This window comes from Eufriesea mexicana, unplaced genomic scaffold, assembly GCF_001483705.2.
Source record: "Eufriesea mexicana isolate 0111107269 unplaced genomic scaffold, ASM148370v2 scaffold32, whole genome shotgun sequence".
Lineage (NCBI taxonomy): Eukaryota > Metazoa > Arthropoda > Insecta > Hymenoptera > Apidae > Eufriesea > Eufriesea mexicana.
In genome coordinates, this window is record NW_016908213.1 from 139,515 (window position 1) to 164,768 (window position 25,254).

General features: G+C 32.4%; 2 protein-coding genes across 2 annotated transcripts in view; one reads left to right on the top strand and one right to left on the bottom strand.

Moving 5' to 3' along the window:
- Positions 1-17,019, top strand: part of kar (monocarboxylate transporter 10-like protein kar) — a 33,068-nt gene extending 16,049 nt beyond the window's left edge. Inside the window, exons 3-9 of the mRNA XM_017908997.1 lie at positions 7,356-7,507; positions 8,830-9,103; positions 10,032-10,167; positions 12,142-12,307; positions 13,203-13,449; positions 14,014-14,169; positions 16,964-17,019. Of these exons, the coding sequence (XP_017764486.1) occupies positions 7,356-7,507; positions 8,830-9,103; positions 10,032-10,167; positions 12,142-12,307; positions 13,203-13,449; positions 14,014-14,165 (1,127 nt within the window). The 3' untranslated portion in view covers positions 14,166-14,169; positions 16,964-17,019. The remainder of the gene's footprint in view (positions 1-7,355; positions 7,508-8,829; positions 9,104-10,031; positions 10,168-12,141; positions 12,308-13,202; positions 13,450-14,013; positions 14,170-16,963) is intronic.
- The window catches only part of LOC108553894 (hemicentin-2), a 297,689-nt gene that overhangs the window by 35,627 nt on the left and 236,808 nt on the right, over positions 1-25,254 (bottom strand). The window lies entirely within an intron of this gene.

The window sequence follows — 25,254 nt, forward strand, 5'->3', positions numbered from 1 at the left end:
TCGAAAGTTTCTCGCATTAATTGGACGAAAATACACGATGCTACGTTAACGTTATTTTAATTCCAATCCTAATTATTATATTATCGATTTATAACTGATAATCGCATCGCGATTAAAATTACAAAGAAATTGGTATTTTTTAAAATTCCATTATACATGGCTCTACATAAATTCGTAAAGGCATTAATAAATTAGAAAATACTAAATAGAAAACAATACTATTTCCAATTGACAATTAAACATATGTTTATATTATTGTTATTAATTAATTAAACATATGTTTATATGTTTATGTCTTCAATATGTTCGTAAAGTGATTTGTTGCCCCGTTTGAATTTCATACCAAACGATAAACGTAAACAGAGCTAAGATGATAATTTATTGGAGAATACGGAAAATCGTGGTTTTCTTTTTATCGCAGACAATCATTATCCCAAGCACTCGCGGTGCAGTCAATGAACCGTGTTATCTCACCATTTTTAATATTTACCCATTTTTCTGCCGATAGCGCGGTATCTTTGTAATAGTTTTATTGATGGATCTTTGAACTGTCTGGGTTTCATTCAGACAATCTCTTTTTTACTTTTCTTAAATATCTCTCTCTCTTATTGAATAAAAATATCGGAATTATGATAAATAAAAGCTTCTCGGCTCTACGTTTATGTACAATGATTTATCGATTTATTACCAAACGATTTATTGTCTTATTGCTTATTGTTATAAATTACACGATTATTTAGCAATTTTCTCACCGAATGCTTAATATCTCCTAACTTTTAATTAGCAATCCGCGTGCAAATGCGTATTACCTCAAGATGAAAGACGCATGCTAAACTCATTGCTTATCTCGACGACTATTTATGGAGCTAATAAATTTACGATTTCGCTCGTTGACTTTAAAAGTAAAAGGCACGCGAACTTAATCAATCGTTCTTTCCATTCTTTATTCCGTATACATAAACTGATTCATTACGGACACAATGACAAATACCAGGATATTTATAATTCCTCAGCCGTTCACAAGTCGAAGCTATTTAATTCCACTCGAATCTTTTCTTTTTATTAAAAAAATATATGTTGAGATCGAAAAATGATTTCTCAGAGAAAATTCGTTTGTTTGTTTATTTATTTCAATTATCAATTTGCATGAAAATGTACGATATATCGCGAAACGAAAAATTAATAGAATTATAAATTATACATAAAATTGACGGTTTATGTGAATACGTAATGGACACCCGATGATATGTGAGAACTGGATACAATTTATGAATCATGTTATATCGAAACCGCATGTTATAAATACCGCGTTGTACGAAGGTTATCTATAGATATTTATATAATAATAATATCCTTTATATCACGCATTGTTTACACTTTCTACAAGTGTTTACGTGTTCATCGTATATCGATTTTTTAGATTTTAACACGTATGATTCATTATAGGATATACTGTTATTTCATACACAGAACAGAGCAGGGAATTTTAATTATTCGACATAAGGATGAACTATCATAGTTTGCCAAATTTTCAAAATGCATTTAGAATCATTCGGTATGAATATAAAATTTTATTTTACATGTTATTCTCTTTTCACGTGAAAAATATTTAACCCCTTGCGTCCAAAAAATGAATATCTTCAAATAAAATATTATAGCACCGAAACGAATCATTTTATTTGAACAATATTTATCTGAAAATTTCCTCAAAATTTCATACACAAAACAGTGTAGAGAATTTTAAATATTCGACATAAGAATGAAATATCATAGTTTGCCAAATTTTCAAAATATGTTTAGAATCATTCGGTATGAATATAAAAATTTTGTTCTACATATTAACCCCTTGACTACGGCAGATTTTGATACGCAGCAGCCGTACCATACGGCAGGAATTGAGTTACGATGTGCGCCATTTTTGTGAAAACAAGCGCCCTCCGTGTCAGAAAGCCAAACTACGTCGAGTGCCTATAGGTGCCCTGCGTGTCACAAACGCAAAATTTCTAAGCGTCTATAAGCGTCCTATGTGTCACAAATGTAAAATTTCTAAGCGCCCATAGGCGTCCTCCGTGTCACAAACGCAAAATTTCTAAACGCCTATAGGCGCCCATAGTAGCCAAGGGGTTAATCTTTTTCCACACAAAAAAATATTTAACCCTTTGTACCCAAAAAATTATCTCTTTGCACTCGGCGATTTTTTCGTATTTTTTAAAAAAAATAGTAATTCGAAAATTTTCTATCATAGAGTCGACGATATTTTTAAAATGGTAAATGAGAAATCATATGCAAATTAAGACATAGAATTATTTTACTTCGATATTCCATGCATCGTTGAGTAATTATAAATTTGATATATTAATTAACATCCATCTACAACAATTTCGAACTTGTACAATTTTACCCCGTGCAAATACCAGTAATCTTCTCCTCGATTCACGTTGTCCTCTAGAATAAATCAAACAAGCACAAAAGGTTAAATATTACATTCCTTTAGCAACATTCCTTGAACTTCTGCTAAACGATTAGTCTCCCAATCTGTTTTTAATACCCTACTACTAATCCACTGTTAAGTACCAGTATACTAACACTCGAAGCAAGCCCCGTTACTTATGAGCCGGAGTGTACGTGACACGACTGATCACGATCAACTACGAAAAGGAAAGGACAGAAGCACATATCCCTTGTTTGCTTGGCTAATAGAGAGCAAGAACGAAATGCATCTACACTTAGTAGATAGCTACATTAGTACCCATTTGTAGGTCGAATGAACACGTTGACTGCCACGCAACTTTTCACCATTTTAAGAAGCCAATTTGATTTAATCATGTTATATTACTATAAAACTTTATTTATAGTACATAGTGTGGGGATCCTCTCATGGGGTTTATATATTTAATTAAAAATCTTCTGGTCACAACTATCCTTGATGCGTTCCAATGGAGCTCTTCTTACGAAGTGTGGTGTCTCTTGTTTTCTTTGTCTCGGCTCTTGCGGTTCCTTATGATGGTGGACTGGTGTCCTATGGTGCTGGCCTAGTGGTATCCCCGTGGTCGTCGTTGCTATTGATAGGGTAGCAGGTTAGAAGGACGACAGGAAAAGGAAGGGATGCGTTTCGTCCTAGGCTAGCTAGTGGACTCATCAGTAAGGCTTTCTTCTAGCAAGCCATTTTTCCAATTCTTTTTTCCAATTTAACACACGTTTAATGTGTCAGAAGCTAGATACAATAATATACATATAAAATAACTAAAACGTACAAAGGAGTTACAAATGAAAACTTAGACTATAAGATCGATGGATATAGGATAATATAGACTTAAGAACTATCTTATATTAGCATGCGTGCTTGCCTATGTATAGGAAGGCACGAAAACTATACAGCTTTTGGTTTTAAGTGGGTAAGGTACAGGGAGTGGTCTAGATAAATAATTAAATAGATAAATAAATAAATAAATAGGAGTAGAGGGGGATGAGGGACGAGGAGTTAGATGGGGTATATATATTTTTATTTATTTCAAGATTATATTACACATTACTGGTAAGCAAGAGCAATCTAGAAATTACGAAATTCTAGCAGGCCTTGACTTAGGCCAGGATACTTAGACGGCATAGGAATTTTTATTTAAGGAAGGTCAAGGCTTCACCGAGGACTTGCGAGAAAGTCCTCGAACCTCCTTCAAGTAGGAATCCATCTATTGGCGAGGGTAAGAACTTGATCGCTACAATAGTAATAATCAAAAACCTTAAAAATTGTTATTCGATGGAATTCGGCGCTATGTAGTGCTCTGCTATGCTTTCCTGCGATCTACTTTGCTCTGCTGTGTTTAGATTAGGTAAAATAGGGCGCATCAGGCTAATTGTAAGTTAGATCCGGGTTTTTTCAGATTAGGTTATGTTTAGGTTATGTTACAAATTATTTCGCAGTTGGCGTGCAAGGTTGCCTTAAAAATGATCCCAAACCCTGAAAATGTTATTCCGCGCGAATAAACTCGTATAAACCTTTTCCTCTTGAATTATACTACAGTTATATCACGGGTTTCCTCGTAGCTGTACAAATCTGGCAAATAACGAAGGGACGAGATAACTCGTAGTAGGCGTTCTGGGCAAGGAAACAACCTACGAGATACCTTGTACTTGGCAGTCAACGTGTTAACGAGCAAGTTGGGACGGGGACGAGCCGATCAGCGCACGTTCCAATAAGAATACGGCTAATCAGTGCGTGGCCTAAATTGCCCGTTTCTAAAAGTGCATTCCGCGAATAGCCGCGTGTCCTAAGATTTAATCAGCGTTTAGTGAAGCATGGAATAATTACATCGGGTTGCGTATCAATTAAACCGATCGATCAGGCTAATCATCCGCGGAGTCAATGCCCCGGACAACCTGGATCTGAATTAATCGACAATTACATGGGCATTAATAGTAACGAGGGTCAAATAATATTAATCTAGGGGTAGTTACTCTATAAAGTAGAACTAGGTCTTTACTAAACAATACGAACTCTGAACGACATCTAAGATCGGATATATGACGGTGCTCTCGTGCTTCTATTATCGGCGCCATATTTATTCGCGTTCTTTGGCCGATGTCGTTGCGCGTGCAGTTCCATCTTGCTCCAATTCGACGTACTTCGAGATTTTCCCGGGGTATAACGGGAAATATTGGAACCCGCGTATAATTTGATTTTTACAGTCCTCGTGTTGGATGTTCGTGTTATATAATGGACTCAAGCCTGGTGTTGTTATCTTGGATTTACTATCGTTATTAGCACGTGTCATAATAATAATGATAATGGAAGATTCATAATACCGAATTTATTAATTTTAATAATAACAGCATTAATTAATTCCCCGCGCTACGATTCAATTATGGAGAATTGTGCGTCGAGAAGGCATTTAATATTTAGTTAGTCATTGTACGTTTATTTCTGACGCAATAAAGTTATTCGTTTTTACGTAGACTGTACATTGAAACGCGTTAAATTTAGTTCCAAGCGCGTGACGAATGTATAGTTGGTTATTTCGTGATAGATTAGACTCTTTATATTAATGTATTCGATTCGTTGTTATTAATGATAATATTGATCAGTAATTCTGTGCTAATTCATAATGTTATTTAATAAATAATAATAATTTTATTAATTAGTAATTCTGTGCTAAATTTATTATCGTTAATAATAATATCTAGTAATATATTATTATTTAATAATATTGTTAATAATTTTATAAATATATTATTATTGTGATTATTAATATTATTAATATAGCTACAATGATAATTATATTAATTAATATAATACGTTCTATATTGGTCAGTTAAGTATTATAGTCAATGCAGAATACGGTACTTATGGTAGTGATAGGAGAATAAGAGTATGCAGGAATGTAAGTACGTAAGTTTGGTTAAGTTTGGTTACTTCTTAGCGTGTGTCGAATGTATAGTTGGTTATTTCGTGATAGATTAGACTCTTTATATTAATGTATTCAATTGCTTGTTATTAATGATCATATTAATTAGTAATTCTGTGCTAAATTTATTATCATTAATAATAATATCTAATAATATTATTTAATAATATTGTTAATAATTTTATTTAATAAATAATAATTTATTATTAATAAATGCAGAATACGGTACTTATGCTAGTGATAGGAGAATGGGAGTGTGCAGGAATGTACTTACGTATGTGTGTTCGAATATTTTTCTTTACACAACGTGTATATGTACATTTATTTTTGATTTTTCTTTCCTCGATAATATCGGTTCATTTTTCTCGTCGAACGAGAAGATTTGTTTACCTTTATCGTATTATACTAAAAATGCGTTTTGTCGAGATGCATAAAAGTTAGTAGAAAGTTACCAGACCCCGAAGTTACTAACCAATATCAAGATCAAAGTAAACGTGCCGTCGCATATCGATAGCATCATAGAACTTCTGTTATCAGAATTTCCATCCCCCGAATATTCCACTATCGGGACATTCTGCTATCTGAATATTCTATTATACATACAACGCCTTTTTTGTAACGTTTTGTATTCTGTTTCCTTTTGATCCTCTTCTTCGCAAATGGGATTACAACACGTGTCGCGATACGTGTACGTATACACTTACACGTGTACTACAGGAAAAATTTCGAACGAGAATTAATTTTTACGAAAAAGCGAATGTAAAACGCAAAATGTAATTCGTTATAGCGTTTCTTGTAAATACGTATGCTTTTCTACGAAGTATAATTTATATTTCATAAAATAATAATAATATATATCGTATTTATTTATCAACGAAAGAAACAAGGTAATCGTTTAGAAATTATTTCATATTTTTTATTCCATATTCCGTACTTTTTTCGCTTTTTGAGATACATCGATCAAAAATAAAAACAACATGACGAGATAACAGTACTACACGAGAAAGTCATTTCGAACGTGAATTAATACATATAAAAAAAAGTGCGTTGTCATAACTTGTTACATTTTTTTTCTTATCTGTGTTGCTTTTTGTGAAATACAATTTAAATTTTGTGAAATAATAGCACGTATCTACTGGCGAAACTTAAAAAGCAAAGTAGTTGTTTAGGGATGTTCGTTTTTTGAGATACATAGATCGAAAATGAAAATAGTACGAGTAAATAATATCCTATACATTTAAAATATTATAGAATCATCATACATTTTCACAAACATTTCTACATTTTTAAATTGTATAATTATTTTTACGAAAAACATGGAAGCGTAAGTATCTTTCATTTTTAATTTAAAAAAATTGTTTTATACTTTTAAAAATTGTTACAAAATCACATGGTCTTACAAAATATCGTAAAGATCGCGATATTTTCCAATTTTTGCATTAAATAATTTCATTTTTAACTTTAAAAAATTTGTAAAACCTTTTAAAAATTGTTATAAAATCACATGGTCTTATAAAATATCGTAAACATCGCAATATTTTCCAATTTTTGCATCAGATATCTTTTTAAACTCTATCTGATACTTTACTATAGATCTGGTCCTTGCAAATATTTATTTAAAAATTAATAACATATTATATATGTACATTTATCACACGAGCCACATTTTCATTTATATCTTACACTATATAAGACGGTATCGTTTATATTTGTACATCAAATTTCTCGAATAACTACTTTGCTCCTTAACTTTTATCGCTGATTATACGCAAGAAGAATTAGAGAAGTGCGTTTTTTCGAAAAAACGATATCGAACAGTGGAACGTTCCAGTGAACTTTGGTACGATTCCACGTACACGTTAGCAGTAGTATTAGACAAATTGCCGCAGATCAATTGTCGAAATTGTCAGAAATTGTCAGAAATTGTCGAAAGCGGTCGTGCCTTTGTTTCAGCCTTGGTAGGGTCGTTAACCATTGGTACCACGTTCTTTTTATCGCCGATTTCTGGCATTCTCACCGATAAAATTGGGATTCAGACGACCACATTTTTGGGTGGTGCTCTTGCTTCCGGTGGCATGTTTCTATCCTCCATATTGTCTAGCAAGGTAAATCTTTCTTTTTTTTTTCATTTATTTTTATTACATACATTTCACGAAATAACTTCTCTGGATTTGTTCTATTTATTTTGCATATAATCTAACGAGTGTTAATATATCAATTTATTTAAAATTACGTTATTTTTATTAATCCTTAACGGAGATAATTACTAGAGACGATTAATAATAGATACTAAGTTAACGTTTCATTAATATAATATATAAGATATTAACTATTAAATAATATAAGTAATATTCTTATTTTTTAATGATCTCTTATGTTTCCTTTTTCGATTTTGTTGTCCTCATTGTCTATGCTTACAAATTATTCTGAATCGTTGTATTTATTTGTTCAAAAGATTATTTTACATATCATCTAAATAATTCATACCGAATTTTATAGTTTAAATAGATATTTCATTTTCTGTTCTTGAAATGACCCAAAATAATCGGAATTTGTGTCTAATAGACTGTATGGTCGAAAATATTTTACAAAAATGTACTTTCTTATGCAAAAATAAATTATGGAATTACGTGGAATATATTTTTTTCCAAAAATCATCGATTAATATTGATTTGGAAATTAATCGACAATATTTTGCTTTATAAGTTACTTGTTTCACAAATAATCGAGATATACAGGGTGTCTAGGAAATAGGCCTCCAATTTTCACAGTATCACGATTTACATCCATCAAAGGAACAAAATATCGAAAATACTCGTAATTCTTCATATAAAGTGCTCTTCGTATAAAATTACGAGGCGAATAAAAATTTCGTAGTTCCTAAAAAAGACAAAATGTCGCTATGGCTGTCTAATCTGTGTTTATCTTTGACCAAAGTAAAATACGTCACTAAAATTCCTATATTTCTCACTATTTCCTGCACACCCTGTAGATCAATTTACCGAAACGTACCTCGGTGTCTAAATATTTTCAACTATTAGATTTTTCGCACGAAGATCGTATTTTTGCGCGTGAACCCGAAAGACGCATAAATTTTGCCACGAATTTTGCTTTATCTGTGCACAAGGAACCATCTTTCACCTAGCAAAATACTTTCGACCACGTTCTACGTGTACAACTGACGTCCCCTCGTGTCCACATTGTCAGAGAGAATAATTTACTGCTTAGCAAGGTACCATAACGAGATTAGACACGCGTAACGACGTGATAAAATCGAATATCGTTAGGCCAAGTTAACCCAAATAGGGTAGGTGTAAACGAAGGCGGCGGAACGATTTTCACGAAGAATCATTATCCTCGATGTTAGAGCATGGCATTCGCGTTGTCATAACCGACTCGAGTTATTTCTAGAATCGCTGTGCTTCAGGTGACATTACTCTATTTGACCTACGGAGTGATGTACGGACTTGGCGCGAGTCTTGCCTACACGCCGAGTCTAGCGATCCTGGGCCATTATTTTAAGAGATACTTGGGCTTGGTCAATGGAATCGTCACGGCTGGAAGCTCCGTATTTACAACCCTTATGCCGTACCTGATAGAAGTCATACTTCGTCGTTTCGGACTCGAAGGGACTCTCAGGTTCCTGGCCATGCTCACCGCGGTCGTTATGGCGTGCGCCATACTCTTCAAGCCGATTCCACGTGAGTTTTATCCTGCTTCCATTTTGAACGGACACTCTTGCATTTGTATTTTCCGCAAAGCTTTGTATTATTCTTTTAATTTGCCTTTATTTTTATTTGTTTCCACTGGCGAAAAGTAAAACATTTTTGTAACGAGAGTTTTTAGTTGGAATTTTGTCTGCTTTTTATTTACCGAGTAGTTGGGGAAATTTATTTTTATTCGTTTGTTGGGAATTGCTTTTTCGAGCATGAAAGGCAGAAATGTAAATAATAAACAATATTTTGGCAATTTTTTATTATATGTTGATAAAATGGTTCTTATTTTTAATTTTTTGATTTGTGAATTCCAATTTGACGAATTATATGTTATTTATTATTATACTGCAAGTAAGTAATTTTTCGAGGATTATTTATATGAAGAAAATAGTTCTAATTTTTAATTCTTTTATTTGTGAATTCGAATTTGACGAATTATATGTTACGTATTATTATCCAATAAATAAGTAATTTTTTGAGAATTATTTATATAAAGGAAATGGTTCTAATTTTAAATTTTTTTATTTGTGAATTTGACGAATTATATGTTATGTATTATTATCCAGTAAATAAATAATTTTCTTGAGAATTATTTATATAAAGGAAATTGTTCTAACTTTTAATTTTTTGATTTGTGAATTCAAATTTAATGAATTATATGTTATGTATTATTATTTAGTAAATAAGTAATTTTTGAGGATTATTTATATAAAGAAAATGGTTCTAATTTTTAACTTATTCATTCATGGATTCTAGTAAATGATTTACGAGGAATAAATAATTTTTTGAGAATTATTCACACGAGAACAATATTTTGTTTTTTACTTTTTCAACAAAATTCGAGGAATTGTAGTTTTGATAGAAATTCTAGGATTAAGTAGTCTCATTATTCGTCTTACCACGATTGTTTCAGTAAACTCAGTGCCACGGGACAAACTGAAATCCAAATCGAACTTGAAAACTTGTCTGAGGCAAGTGGTGAATGTCTCGATTTGGAGGAAAAAACGTTACGTGGTATGGGCTAGCTCTATTCCCCTCGCTCTGTTCGGGTTAGTATCACCTCGATTAATTATCGTAACACGTATGAACGCTTTCGCTGTAACATAAGCAGCGATCATGATCAGCTTGACAGCTCGCGTGTCCCTCGTTGCGGTTCCATTCTTTTCGTTCTTAGCCTTGTGTAACCGGAATTTTCCCTGCTCGCGAAGCAAAGAACGGTGAAATAGCATAAACGATTAGCCTTAATTTGAGAACTAGAAATTTACAATTATTCCAAGTAGTATTCAAATTCGGGAAAAATCCTCTGAAATATATACATTTCCCTTTTTCTCTATCTATATTACTTATAAACATATTCATCCTATTTGATTTTATTTTATTCCTAATAATTCCTAGATAAATAAATAATAATGTCGTGATAATTCCTAACAACTCCTAATAATTTCCAATAATTTCTGAATTAATAATTCCTAGCTACTATAACGATACGATAAAAATAATAATGGAACCATAAACGATTAGCCTTAATTTGAGGACTAGAAATTTACAATTATTCCAAGTAGTATTCAAATTCGGAAAAAATCCTCTGAAATATATACATTTCCCCTTTTCTCTGTCTATAGTACTTATAAACATATTCATCCTATTTGATTTTGTTTTATTCCTAATAATTCCTAGATAAATAAATAATAATGTCTCGATAATTTCTAACAACTCCTAATAATTTTTAACAATTTCTGAATTAATAATTCCTAGCTACTATAACGATACGATAATAATAATAATGGAACCATAAACGATTAGCCTTGATTAGAGAACTAGAAATTTACAATTATTCTAAGTAATATTCAAATTTGGAAAAAATCCTCTGAAATATATACATTTCCTTTTTCCTCTATCTATATTACAACATATTCATCCTATTTGATTTTCTTTTATTCCTAATAATTCTTAGATAAATAAATAACTCTCGATAGTTCCTAACGATTCCTAATAATTTCCAATAATTTCTGAATTAATAATTCCCAGCTACTATAACGATACGATAAAAATAATAATGGAACCATAAACGATTAGCCTTAATTAGAGAACTAGAAATTTACAATTATTCCAAGTAGTATTCAAATTTGGAAAGAGTCCTCTGAAATATATACATTTCCTTTTTCCTCTATCTATATTACTTATAAACGTTCATCCTATTTGATTTCATTTTATTTTTAATAATTCTTAGATAAATAAATAACTCTCGATAATTCCTAACGATTCTTAATAATTTCCAACAATTTCTGAATTAATAATTCCTAGCTACTATAACGATACGATAATAATAATAATGGAACCATAAACGATTAGCCTTAATTAGAGGACTAGAAATTTACAATTATTCCAAGTAGTATTCAAACTTGGAAACAAATTCTGTGAAATATATACATTTCCTTTTCTCTAACTATATTACTTATAAACATATTCATCCTATTTGATTTTGTTTTATTCCTAATAATTCCTAGATAAATAAATAATAATATCTCGATAATTCCTAACAACGTCTAATAATTTCCAACAATTTCTGAATTAATAATTCTCAGCTACTGTAACGATAAAATAAAAATAATAACGAAATAAAATTATTATTAATACGAAATTCGAAGATATACGCGTAAAATACTCGCACACTGAAATCGCAATGGTAAAATACATAGCAGTAGTATTAGCGCGAAAGCCTGCTCTAAACCACCACTATAACGTTACAGAGTGCTAACCCGTTGATTTTCATTACCGATACGCGACCGCTGGTTAACATTGAATCCATCGAGTGGCTGTCAGTTGAATTTCAGCCTAGGCGGAAACCGGCAACATGTCGGTTAGCAAATGTGGTCGCGAAAGGAAGCACGTTTCCCAACGGCAATCAAGTTACACGAGCGCGTAATCCAAGACACGGTGGAAAGAAACAACCGCGGCGAAAGCGTGTAAACCGTCGGGTGTTAAGTGACACGTCCTTTCACATCAATGGGAACTTATTCCAGGTACTTCGTCCCGTATGTTCACATAGGGAAATTCGTCGAGACGGTGTTCAAGGACGCGGATGGCAAGCTACCGATCATGTGCATCGGCATCACTTCCGGTATCGGGCGTCTCCTCTTCGGCTACATCGCCGACTTACCTAGGGTGAACAGAATATTGTTGCAACAGGTAAGTCAGTGTGAATCATTTGCACGCCATAAACCCTTCCTATACTCTATTTTATAAATTTCCTATTTTCATAAAGATGCAAGAAATTCTTATTTTTCTTTCCGTTTTAATACGATAGAAAAAATATGTTCGTCATATTCCTCAATGATGATAAGTTTATTGTAGAATTATTTGATTATAAAGTTGGTACTAGAATTTTTTGAGACGAAGAATCGAGCAGTTCACTGCACAAATCGATTAACTCCACTTTTTGAAAAATCTTAAATTTAAGAGTCACTTGGTATAGTCGTAACTTTTTATATTTATAATAACTTTCCCTGATAATTAAGATTAACACCATTAAACGACCAAAATTTTTTGGCCACCGAATAATAAATAATTTATTTCAAAGATCATTTTGATCAACTCCGTACTGTAATGTAAATCGTTGCAATAATGCAACTCAAATGCACTAGCAAGCCATGAATGATAACGGTGAATTTTTCAGTGCCGTCTTATCAGAATTTAAGTAAAATTTAGTCAAATTTAAATTTACTACTTTTTTCACTTGCCTAATCGATTAACTCTTCCAGTAACATAAAAATGGTAACATTGCTAACGATTACCTTTTGGCTATTTTTTCTTATAAATTTTATATACCGTTAGATGAAAGTTACATTTGTATTTATGCATTCTACGATATTTATTTCGATTTAAATTATAAAAGGAATTTTAAAAAACAATGTACATTATTTCATTGCATTTCTCCACTTTTTGTTTTATGGAGTTAATCAATTTGTGCAGTGAATTGCTCCATTGTAAATGGAAGTTCTCTTTTAATCGAATTTATTATTCTTTTCGATTACTATAGAATTTGTCAGGTGTTTAATAAATGTGTTTACCTTTCTGTTTTCAGATATCGTTCCTTAGCATTGGTATTCTTACAATGCTTCTCCCAGTGACACCTTCGTTCATGGTGTTGCTGCTGATTTCTTTGGCCATGGGGTTATTCGACGGTTGCTTCATATCCCTTTTGGGCCCCATTGCGTTCGATATATGCGGTCGGGAAGGGGCGACACAAGCCATTGGATTTCTGTTAGGCATGTGTTCTATACCTTTGACTGTAGGACCTCCCATTGCTGGTCTCCTGTATGACCATACCGGTAATTATATCGATTAATCGACTCACATCCATTACTATTGATCTCTTCACCCTTATTTTCAATTCTCAAATTGAACTATTCGCTTTATGAAAGAATATCGCGAATTAATAATTCTTATAAATTAATAATTTAAATTTTCACATTGTGTTCCCTAATAGCTTATTTGGTATTTACATAATACAACAATTATATATACATACAAACTATTCACATAGCAATGTAACGTAATAATATATAATAAAGTATTTATATGCTTTATATACAATTTATATAACTCTGTATATAATATTATTATTTTCCATTGAATTTTTAAAACTTTTATTGGGGAATAATTTAATACGAGTGGAATAAATTTTTTATTAAACAATTGGTATTATAATTGACCGTTTTATCTTAGAAAATAATTGAAGATAATGTAAAAAGTATAATAATAATATGACAATGGAATAAATCCCACATAAAATAATTATCTGCTTTTTGGGATAATTGATTGTATTAAATTATTTTTTCCTATTTACAGAAATATGTATATGGTTTAATTATGTTGTTTCTCTGTTTATGTAGGTAGCTATGATCTGCCATTTTTCTTAGCCGGCATCCCACCAATAGTGGGCGCACTCACTATGTTCCTGATAAAATTCGTGAAGGACGAAGAGCAGAATACCAGTGTTAGTGGGAACGTAGGGGATAAAGCTGCTTGTCAGAATGGTCGGTAAACAGGTATTTGTTCATTATTCACATCTAACTAACAGAGTTTGTTTCTCCATGTGGTATCGAAACACGTGCGTGTCGGTTTGTAAACTCTTTTCACGAAGGCGGTTGAAACTTTCCACGGAAAGCTTTTCGGATAAAATAAAACACGAATCCGTCTGCTGTCGAGGGGGACAGAACACTTGGTAACGCAAATTCAATATTTCGAGAAATTATGTCTCTGCACACTTTGCTCAGACACTGTCACTCTTCATTTCGTTTCTTTCTTTTACAAATTTTTCAAATCTTTTTCATTTTTATTTCTTGACACTGCATAGCTTGTTGAAATTCGTTGCATGCTTCTACACGTGTACGTCACAGAATTGCATTGATTCCTTGTGCATGCTATATTTTTGCATCGATGCATTTAACAAAGTCAGCCTGGCATACTAATCACCCCCTGTAATAATGGATGATGTCTGGAATTACTTGCTAAATATGAAAATTTAATTTTTATAAACGAGGAGAAGCTATTGTTAACACTAGAATTATCAAGTATAGTAATTGCATATATATCTATATATTTTTATCGTGCCATTTTAATTATTAATTATATATACTTTATTTAAAGATATTAAAAGATATTAATACAGATATCAGAGATAAATAATTTTAGTGTTAAGTGATTCTTCTTTAGCAGAAATTAGGAGACTTTTTTGTACATAAAATAGATATTAGGTGAAATAACATTCCTTGATGCTTTTTGCATTTTTGGTTTTGCTTTTGGAAGGGTTGTTTTTGTCCTTCAACGTCGATACATCATTTGGCAAGATCGATAATTCAATGTCTCTCGTGGAATATGTGTTCACGTTGTTTATTTTTTAAAATTCATTCATCTCTAACGAAGGCTAACACAGTAATTCGAATTAATCATGACAATGCAGCCTTGCAACAATTAATTACTTATTGCACCCTGTGTTGACAGTTTAATTACGCCTCGGCTCGTTGCGATATGACGACAACTCTGTCATCCATTATGCGCTATTCATAGTCAGTGTTTACTTTCTCATAGAGGTAATTCCTCTATTTTTCTTCCAATTTTCTGTTTCCACGTATTAAGGATGCAATTGGAACGAACCTAATTATATTATACTTCTCGAAGAGTTTAATTAATCTAATTATGAAGTAGAACGTAGTTCTGTTTGCAGAAGAATTTTTGAAAGAAACTGGTACTAAGGACACGATTTTGAATTTAATTTTTATTTATACACTGTTGTAAATACGATACATTTTATGTTTGTGTTAATAACGATCGAATGTATTGTATATGATATTTGTAGATTGTTTATCACGAGAATCCTCGTTTTGAGAAACACTGACAGTCGAGTAGAACGCCTGCAGTAGTAATAACCAGTTTGAGTCAGACACTGGTTCCACTGACTCGAACGTTCAGCTTTCAATATAGAACGTGTTAATAAAAAGCAGCGATATTCTTTTTTAGAATCGATATTATACATCAAAAACATGGAATCGGTTTCCTATCTGCTTCTATTTACGAATACTTTTAAGTTTTTCCCTCGGTTCTACATTTTCCTTTTCCATCACTTTTTACCTTATATTTGATCACTATTTATTAAAAACGTTTGAACAACTATGTGCTTCTCGTACGATTCACGAATGCAAGTTATCCGTAAATCATTATACAAGTACCATAAACGGAATATCTTGTTTCCTCTTCTATCTTTCTCTACCCTGTCAATTATCAAATATAAATTACTCATAGATCATTATTCAAGTATCATAAGTGGAATATTTTATGTCTTTTCTATTTTCTTGTAAGATAGGATTTTTATAATAGAATTTTCAGTTTCTACCAATTCAATTTCAATTTCTACTTTCTATTTTTATAATAACAGAATTTTTAATTTCTATCAATTCAATTCTAATTTCTACTTTCTATTTTTATGATAACAGAATTTTCAATTTCTACAATTCAGTTTCAATTTTTACTTTCTATTTTTATAATAGAATTTTTAATTTCTACCAATTCAATTTCAATTTTTACTTTTTATTTGTATGATAACAGAATTTTTAATTTCTACCAATTCAATTTCAGATCCTACTTTGTATTTTTATGATAACAGAATTTTCAATTTTTACTATTTTAATTTCAATTCCTATTTTCTATTTTTATGATAACAGAATTTTCAATCTTAACCAATTCAATTTTAATTTCTACTTTCTATTTTTACAATAACAGAATTTTCAATTTCTACCAATTCAATTTCAATTTCTACTTTCTATTTTTATGATAACAGAATTTTCAATTTCTACTTTCTATTTTTATGATAACGAAATTTTCAATTTCTACCTTCACAAATAATCCCTCTAAACCAAAATTTCGCAACCCATTTTCTCAACCCTGTTTTCCAAAATTTGCTACATTTTTGCAAGCAAACAAAGAAAGGAGAAGCCCAATCGAATCCAAGGGACAAAATTTCCATCGTTCTGGTGAATAGAATCGATTCTCAAAACAAGTATTACACTGCTTACCTCTCTTCTCTATTATTATTCCAAATAAACCCTCTATTATCTAAATCCAGAAAATCCATTCTCTAACACGAAGGAGAAGGTTACATCCATTTTCCACTAACACAGCGCACACCCAAGATGCACACACTCTCACCATCTCACATCGCTAGACCTTAACGGGCACTAAGCGTCTCTGCTGCAAATATTCTTGCGATTTAAGCGACGATTACAGTCGAAATCCCTGAGTTTCTTGCTCGATCAGTTGCAAAACTGTTTGACTTACGATCCACAGGCTGCTCGAGCACCGGCTTTCTGTCTCCGTGCCTCGTGACGACGGTCAGGCACGAGCAATCAAGCTGGAAGACGTCTCGTCGAGGCGTTCACGATCAACACTCGTCGGGGTGCTGCGGATTTCACGAGGGTGCCGTATGCCAGGATCACGGGATCGGGTGTCCTGATCTTTATGGGCACTCGGAGAGCATGCCGTTGCTCCACGGCGAGAATCGGTCCGCTTCTGGTCGCTTCCAAAGGATGCTGCAGCCGTCGATGCTTCTCACGTGCTAGCTCGCGGATAGACGTTTTTTAACATAGGGGTCCTTCCATTGCGATTCTTTCGTGATCACGGGATCTTAGCGAACTGTCTGAGTTAGCTATTTGCGAAGCGAGTAATTAGATAAAAGTCTTTTGTGATCGTTGTCTCTCAATGATCCGAGTTAGCTATTTACTTGCAATGGATTCTTGACTATTTTTGGGATCGTGATCCTTTTGTGATTGGAGCTTTTTCTCTTGTGATCTGACAGAATTAGCTAATGATGAATCGAAGAGCGAAACGAAAGACTTTTGTGATCGTTGTCCCTTATTGTTAGTGACCTATTGGAGTTGACTATCTATGATAGGGATATTGAAACGAAGGATTCTGTTGTGAGATTTGTGTAATGGATCCTTACCTTGTGTTTCAACGACCTGTTAAAATTAGCTATTTAAGATTATGCAGTGTGACGAAAATCTTCTGTGACCTGGTCTCTTAATACTTTCTTAGAGTTACTTATTGGGTCACTGATATGAAAGAACCGATCACAAAGGTCTGTACATATTATAGGTCCTATAGGACCTATACCTAGACCTATAGGTCCTATAGACTTAGCTATAGGTTCCTCATGTTTTAGTGATCTCTCAGAGTTAGTTGTTCACATATAATCGGAGCACTGTGTCAGGATCAGCAATTCGCAAATTAGACACTACGATAAGATCGCGAGAGATTATACGATTCGCTTCGATGAATTACAAATGAAATTTGACCACTTACTGGCTACAGATTTTTCCGATTAATACTTGGAACGATAACTCGCGACAGGCGAATGACTATTGCAGTGAAGAAGCTACGTACTCGCGAAGCATCGACGATCGATAGATCCGAGGACCACAATAGTCTCCGATGCTTTGTTCACGGGTAAACGCTATTTCCTCAATATCTGTTAATGGACACGAGCAACGAATGTCTCTAGGTATTGTAGTCGTTGTCGAAACACAGATCGAGGTAGAATCCTTAGCGCGTTTACTTCGAATAGCGGAAAATCATATTGTTTTGCAAACCGAAAACGAGGAACAATTTTATCCAATTAGAGACGAGGTTTCCTGTTTAACTCGTTCTCAGTGGAGTTTCTATACTCTACTCGATAATCGATATTTGTGTCAATATTTTGGAAAGAAAGGGTTTATAAGTAGAAGTCACACCGGTCTTCATCCATCGATCCTCGATGGATAGAAGTTCACGGAAATAGTGGTTTCGATATTTTTAGACGATTAATGTACTATATCACGTGTTCGAAACCATACCGTGTTTGCTGTGTAAAATCCTTCGATTTTATTTGATTTTTTTTTCCCTTCCTGTATTTTACGCAGCTTACATAAATAGACCTGTACAAAGACGCAAAGACAAGACTAACGTGGTCTATTAAAAGTTTATAGAATGAATTGATCTAGAAGGAATCGACACATTCGACATTTATTTCTATGCGTTAATTATCATGCGATGGCATTTGAAGTTGAAAATGACACTCTTTTATATTTGAATTATTTTAAGAATTTTTTTCACTCGAATCAGACTTCGTCGTAATATTTTTCGAATTTCTTTTTTCCATTGGAAAAGAGGTAGATCTTATTTTAAGATGTTCTATGTCTCATTATATAACGTCGTGTGATAAATGTTGCGATGAAAAATTTATTATGAAAATATTACTGTTACTTGTTAAAGAAAGAATTTTAGCAGTGTTTACGTAAAGTTGCTGTAGATGGTAATTTTATACTAATCGACGTTTAATCACTCTTTCTCCAACATATCGAGGAAAGATTTCAATACTTCAAGTGACAAGTCTTCTCCCCAAAATTCGTTTTATCGCTCATTTTAATCACTTAGTCAATTAACGAATCAATTAAAGCTAGGCAATTTTACACATTTTATATACGATCGGTTTGTTTCGATGTACACTTGAAATATTCGATCATTCTCTCTGTTCGACAATTACGACTAATTAATCCATAAGAGTTGATCTAAGTTATAGATTCCGTTTTTTATACATAGCAATTCGTTGGCCATGACACGACTAACGGTACAGAGTACTCTATTTTCATAGCGTTAACAGAGCAAGAATGTTATTTTTCTCGTAATACTGTACATAAGATAGTTAGAACATTGTCAAATTACGCTAAGAACAAGCGAAGAAAATAAAGAGATGAGAATGTGTTAAAGATGGTGTCATTGTGATAACCAACCCCTTGGGAAACATACAATTTTCGTTATTTAATTTAACCTCTTGTGCTATAATTACGAATCTAGCTCACTATGGCAAACTACATGACGATCAATACCTATCATGCGACTAAAATTATATGTAACGTGTTTTAATATAAATTGAAAGATTTAACAATAAACTTAAGTAGCATTGTTCTTTTGTATAACTTGTGTTAAATTATACAAAAATTTTTGCATATAATTTTATAACGAATGTTACAGATCTATAGTGTCTTATTACAATTTTTTAAATTAAATTTTAATTAAATAACGATTAATTACAATTTTTAAAATTAAATTTTAATTAAATAACGACTAATTACAATTTTCAAAATTAAATTTTGATTAAATGACTAATTAAAATTTTTGTATAATTTTATTACGAATGAAATACATGTGGTAGTAGTGCCACATATGTAGTGGTTATATATAATTATAATTAAATATTTTTTCAATGTACAAATTTGCATAATTAAATTATAGCACAGAAGGTTAATATCTTGCATATCTGATTAAAATTTTGTTTGAGGCAATAAATGTCAATGAACATTGTACGTTACTAGAAGAAAGCAGAAGGATCTTTTTCTCGCGAGAAATGTCTCTTCTCAAAATATACAATAACACGTCGTAACGTGTGGGAAAAGAGCAGTGTATAGCACGTCGATTCTGCTACATTGTATATACTCCTTTCTAAGAGGATATACGATGTGCTATTTCCGTCTTTTCAGAAAACTGTCAGATCATTGTATTCTTTCGCGAAAGAATAAATCTATCTGCTGGTCTGTTCTCTTCGAAAAATGCATTAGGTTGTTACCTTCCCCGGATGCATTTACACATATGGCGTTTCGATGTTAAGCCGTTTTTCACTAAATCGTTTAAAATCTAACGAAAAACGAAATATAAATTTTTCCTTGTTTTTTTTTGTACTTTAGAATTTTTTGAAAGGATCGTAAGGAAGGCGTGTATATGAAAATATAAAAAATGGAAAAGAAAAATTGCAGGGATAATTTATATACTTTGTAGTAGAAAGAAATATTTTATGAAACAAGTGAAAGTAAAATTATTTTATAGAACAAAATATTTTTTAAACTAATATCGAATTTATCTACGAAAGATACGGTTCCTGATGGACAATATCAATTACAAGAATTACCAGAGAAATTAAAATTAAGAAATTAATTTCGGATATTTTATTTTTGCAATTATTGAAAATATACAGGTACTTTGGACTAACTTAAATTTCACTTCCATTATTCAGATAAAGATATATGTATTTATTTTCAACATACCACTTTAATTATTATTAACTCTGTACACAATATATTACAAGTTAGTAGTCGTAGTGTTAAACTCTTTTCTAGTGACATCCTATATAAACCATATTTTTCTAAATTATCATCTAAATGTTACCTAATCAAGCGTATCGAATATAATCGTTTAAATACTTTCACGTTTGAGGATATATCTATTCGAGTGTTCCAATTTTTATTTAATTAAAATAAGAACGCAGTTATACAATATACTTATTAATTTTCACGATGTACTTCGATTATTATTATTCGTGTACACTATATTTCACTATATATTACAAATCAGTAGTTCCAATGTTAAAAAATTAAAAATCACAACGTATAGGAGAAATCAATAATTTACAGGAATAAGTATAACAATCAAAACTGTCTAATCTTTCAACCCCTTCGTGTACAATATCGTATGAGACCCTTGGTAATAGTATCGGGTCGAACATGATTATCACGTGTGGGAGACGTGGTTTGTAGATAGGCTCCCAATGTAAATAAGATGGGTCAAAACTGTCTAATCTTTCAACCCCTTCGTGTACAATATCGTATGAGACCCTTGGTAATAGTATCGGGTCGAACATGATTATCACGTGTGGGAGACGTGGTTTGTTGATAGGCTCCCAATGTAAACAAGACGGGTCAGGCTCGTGGTTAATTTTCACAGATGTTTTTCTATCTCAGTTGCGTGTTATTCTTCGCCGTGTTCGGACGAAATTCGACGCGTGACCTTTAATTTTGGTCAATGTTTTTCTCTCGAGACAAATTGAGACTTGCTACTTACGTGTTATTCTTCGCCACGTTCGGACGACATGGCTCACACGTGTGACTGTGTGACTTTGCTGTTTGATTACGATACGTGCCATCGGAACTTAAATTGCAAGATAAGGAATTAACAACACACTTGTCAAACTTCGAAGAAAATGACACGGAGCTACTTAAACAAATTTTAACTAAAATTTCATTTCAGTCGCACATTTTTCTTAGATCTTTAATTTTTCTCGTTAATTTCTCTTTTAACTCCGCGAATCCTCAACAATTTTCGATGAGCGTCTCTCAATTTTCTCTAATGCCTTTTATTTTTCACAGGGTTCCATTGTTTCGCTCGTTCTGTCCCAGTCTTTTCACTTTTTCCATTTTTTCCAGCCTCCTCCAAGCTTCCACAGTTTTTACGGTGTTTTCCATTTTTATTCCATTCCTTTCTATCTCGATATTCTCTCACTCTCTCTGTTTTCTTTTTACCCACTATCGAGAATCCTTCACACCAACACAGGAACCAATTTTCATTCTCACCGACCAAAAAATAAAGCTTCAATTAATGGCGAGCCGTATACAACCAATTGACCTCGCCTACCCTTATTGTTAGTCCCTCGTTCGAAGACGCGGACGGAAAAAGGAAAAACTCGTTGGCCAATGAAAATTGCCTGGAAATTAGTATCGAAATTAAAATCTCCCACCATGGAGCCGTTCAATTTGCATTCGAAGCTTCCTGCGTCGCGTTTAAACGACCGTTGATTCTCTCTGTTTCCGACCCATAGTCGCGGTTTTTATCCGCCATTGCTGTTATCAGCGACGAAACGAATCGTTAACCATTCCGGTATTCCAGTCGCCTAAATTCCCAACTTAATTGCTCAAATTTACGGAAAACGCAGTGGATAAAGCCGAGTGAAAGTTTATCATGACCGTGGTTTAATCGCTGTTCATCCCTTTATCTCTTGTTCCAATTTTTCAATTTTCTTTCTAGATTGCAGGCTTCAAGGTTCGAGGGGATTTCCTGCCACCATTTTACGTCCTCAGAATTTTTAACTATGGCTTACATTTTAATTACATATGTGATTCGAGGCGATTAAAATTTCCAATTTAATTTCCCAAATTTACAAGGAATTCTGGCCTTTTTCTTATTTTCCAAATTTTTATTTATTCTCTGGGTACATGATTCAAGACGACTAAAATTTCCAATTTAATTTCCCAAATTTACAAGGAATTCTGGCCTTTTTCTTATTTTCTAAATTTTAATTTATTTTCTGGGTACATGATTCGAGACGACTAAAATTTCCAATTTAATTTCCCAAATTTATAAGGAATTTTGGCCTTTTTTCTTTTTTTCCAAATTTTAATTTATTTTCTGGGTACATGATTCGAGTCGACCAAGTTTCCAATTTAATTTTTTTAAATTTAGTGTAGTGTTTTTAGCGTAGTTAATAATTATCGCATTAAATCGAATATTTTGCCATAGTCGTAGTTTAATTATTTTTGTTAATTATTTTGTCCAGTATTCGTGTTTTTTTCGATTTCCTGTTTAGAGTAAATGATTCGTTAATGATTCTGAAGGTATCTGTGTTCGAGGTTCGACAGAATTTTGAATTCCTTCTTTTGTTTTCGAAGTTTCTGACTGCGACTCTGTTTTTCGGGTACATGACAGCGATACACGACAAGCGAATGCAAAATTACACGCGTGAGTGTTCAATCGAATAAATCACAATTGAACTGCTGGTGCAAATTCCAAGGTATATCTGGAACCGCGATAAATCAGCACGCTCTAAATCCACTGGATAGTAAGCCAGATACAATTTCGTCTGGATTATGAGAACGACCTTTACTGATATTTTTCTTCATTCTTTTGATGGAACAAATTGATGGTAATTAAGAATTTCGACGTTTCAGATTTATATTGGATCGTGATAGGTTGGTGCATATGAAATGATTTATTGTCATACGAGAAGAATGTAATTTTTCAAAAATTTGTTTCATTTATTATTGCATTATTATACTGGATTTTTATTACGAAGTGATTTTAATGGAATAATAAAAGGAAGAAATTGGCTGTTCTGATAAAATTCACGAGTGGTAAAATTTATATTTGAAAATAATTCCTGGGACATTTATTTTATTTATTATTCTATTACGTTTTCAATATCAAGTTATTTCAGTGAAGTAAGAAAAGGGAGAGATTGAAAATTTGAACAGAATTAATGAATGGAAAATTTATAATATTCGTCTCTAAAATTTTCAATTTATTCTATTATTATATTACGTTTCTGTGACGAAGTAATTGTAATAAAATAATGGAAGACAGGCGTTGAATATTTTAAGACAGGTGAAGAATATCCGTTTGATTTATTTCTAAAATTTTCAAAATATTTATCTTTTAATAAGGATATTTTATTAATTAACGAAAAGAAGGAATTTATGGTTTTATTCGTAATTATTCATAATTAATGGGAATTTCATTATATTTGTTTTGCAAATTCAGATCTCGAATTATGTCACGAAATATCTTTATGGGGAAAATAGGGCGTTCCTGTTTGCGTCATTCGCATTCGCCATTAAAGGGCTTTTCGAGGGATCCTATTCCACGAGTTCCCATCTTGCATCGATTGCAATATATAGATCCCGCATCCTAATACCAAATATCCCGTGTTTAAGGTAGGATCTGCATTATACACAGCCTTAATCACCGATCTGCTATGCACGGATCAAAGATCCTGCCCATTTAATCTAGATAATGTTTACCATTTCCATTTCCGATATTTTACCCTCCATCGTCCTTTTTTCTAAGCTCGCTCCACTTTCTTTTTTATCTCCTTCAAAGAAAGCAGGGAAATGAGGAGCAGAGATATTCCGAGAGTTCCATTAACGCAGAAATTTTTGAGGAAAATAATGTCTCATCTTTTTTACCATTTTTTCTCGTTCTTTTACCTTCCATTTTGCTTTTCGTTTGATTTCAACGAAGTATTTTAAATATATGCTTCGTTCCAAGGATATTTCTCAATTATATTCAATTTAATTATTCAAGGATATCTACTCAGAATTAATTAGCGAAAGTGAAAATATATTACGATTAATTCTCCGAAAGATGTTTGCGTCAGACTAGACAAGCAGCATAGTAAATAAGTAGAAACTAATCCTGCTACATTAAGCCTGCAAGAATTATGAGAATCAAAATTTAATATTCTAGTCATTCCCTTCTACACTTATCTCTTCGACGATTTAATATTACTGTTAAACTGTGCTTATAAAAGTTATTTATTTTAAACGAAATAATTTTTACCGTAATACTGAAAATAAATAAATTATACTAATTTAACTTTAACCCCTAATTCGTTAGACTTCACACATTTTCTGATAAGGGTATTTCGATAAATCTTTCGCTTATGATAAATATTAGGTGATAAATATTGATAATAGGTGAAAATTTTTATAAGACGAATATTTTGTTCATTTCATTCTGCGTTGCCACGAAAATTTGCAGGAATCGAAATAAAATTTATTATCACTCTGCAATTTCGAATATTAACCCTTTGCACTTGACGATTTTTTGGCTAATTGTAAAGTAGTGTAAGATTTCGAAAATTTTCTGCTATAAAGCTGACGATATATTTTTGAGCAGTAAATAAGAAATAGTATTTTATTATTTAATTACGAAGAATTATTTGATTTCGATACCTGGCACACCGTTACATTTGATTAAATTTGACATATTAATTAATATCG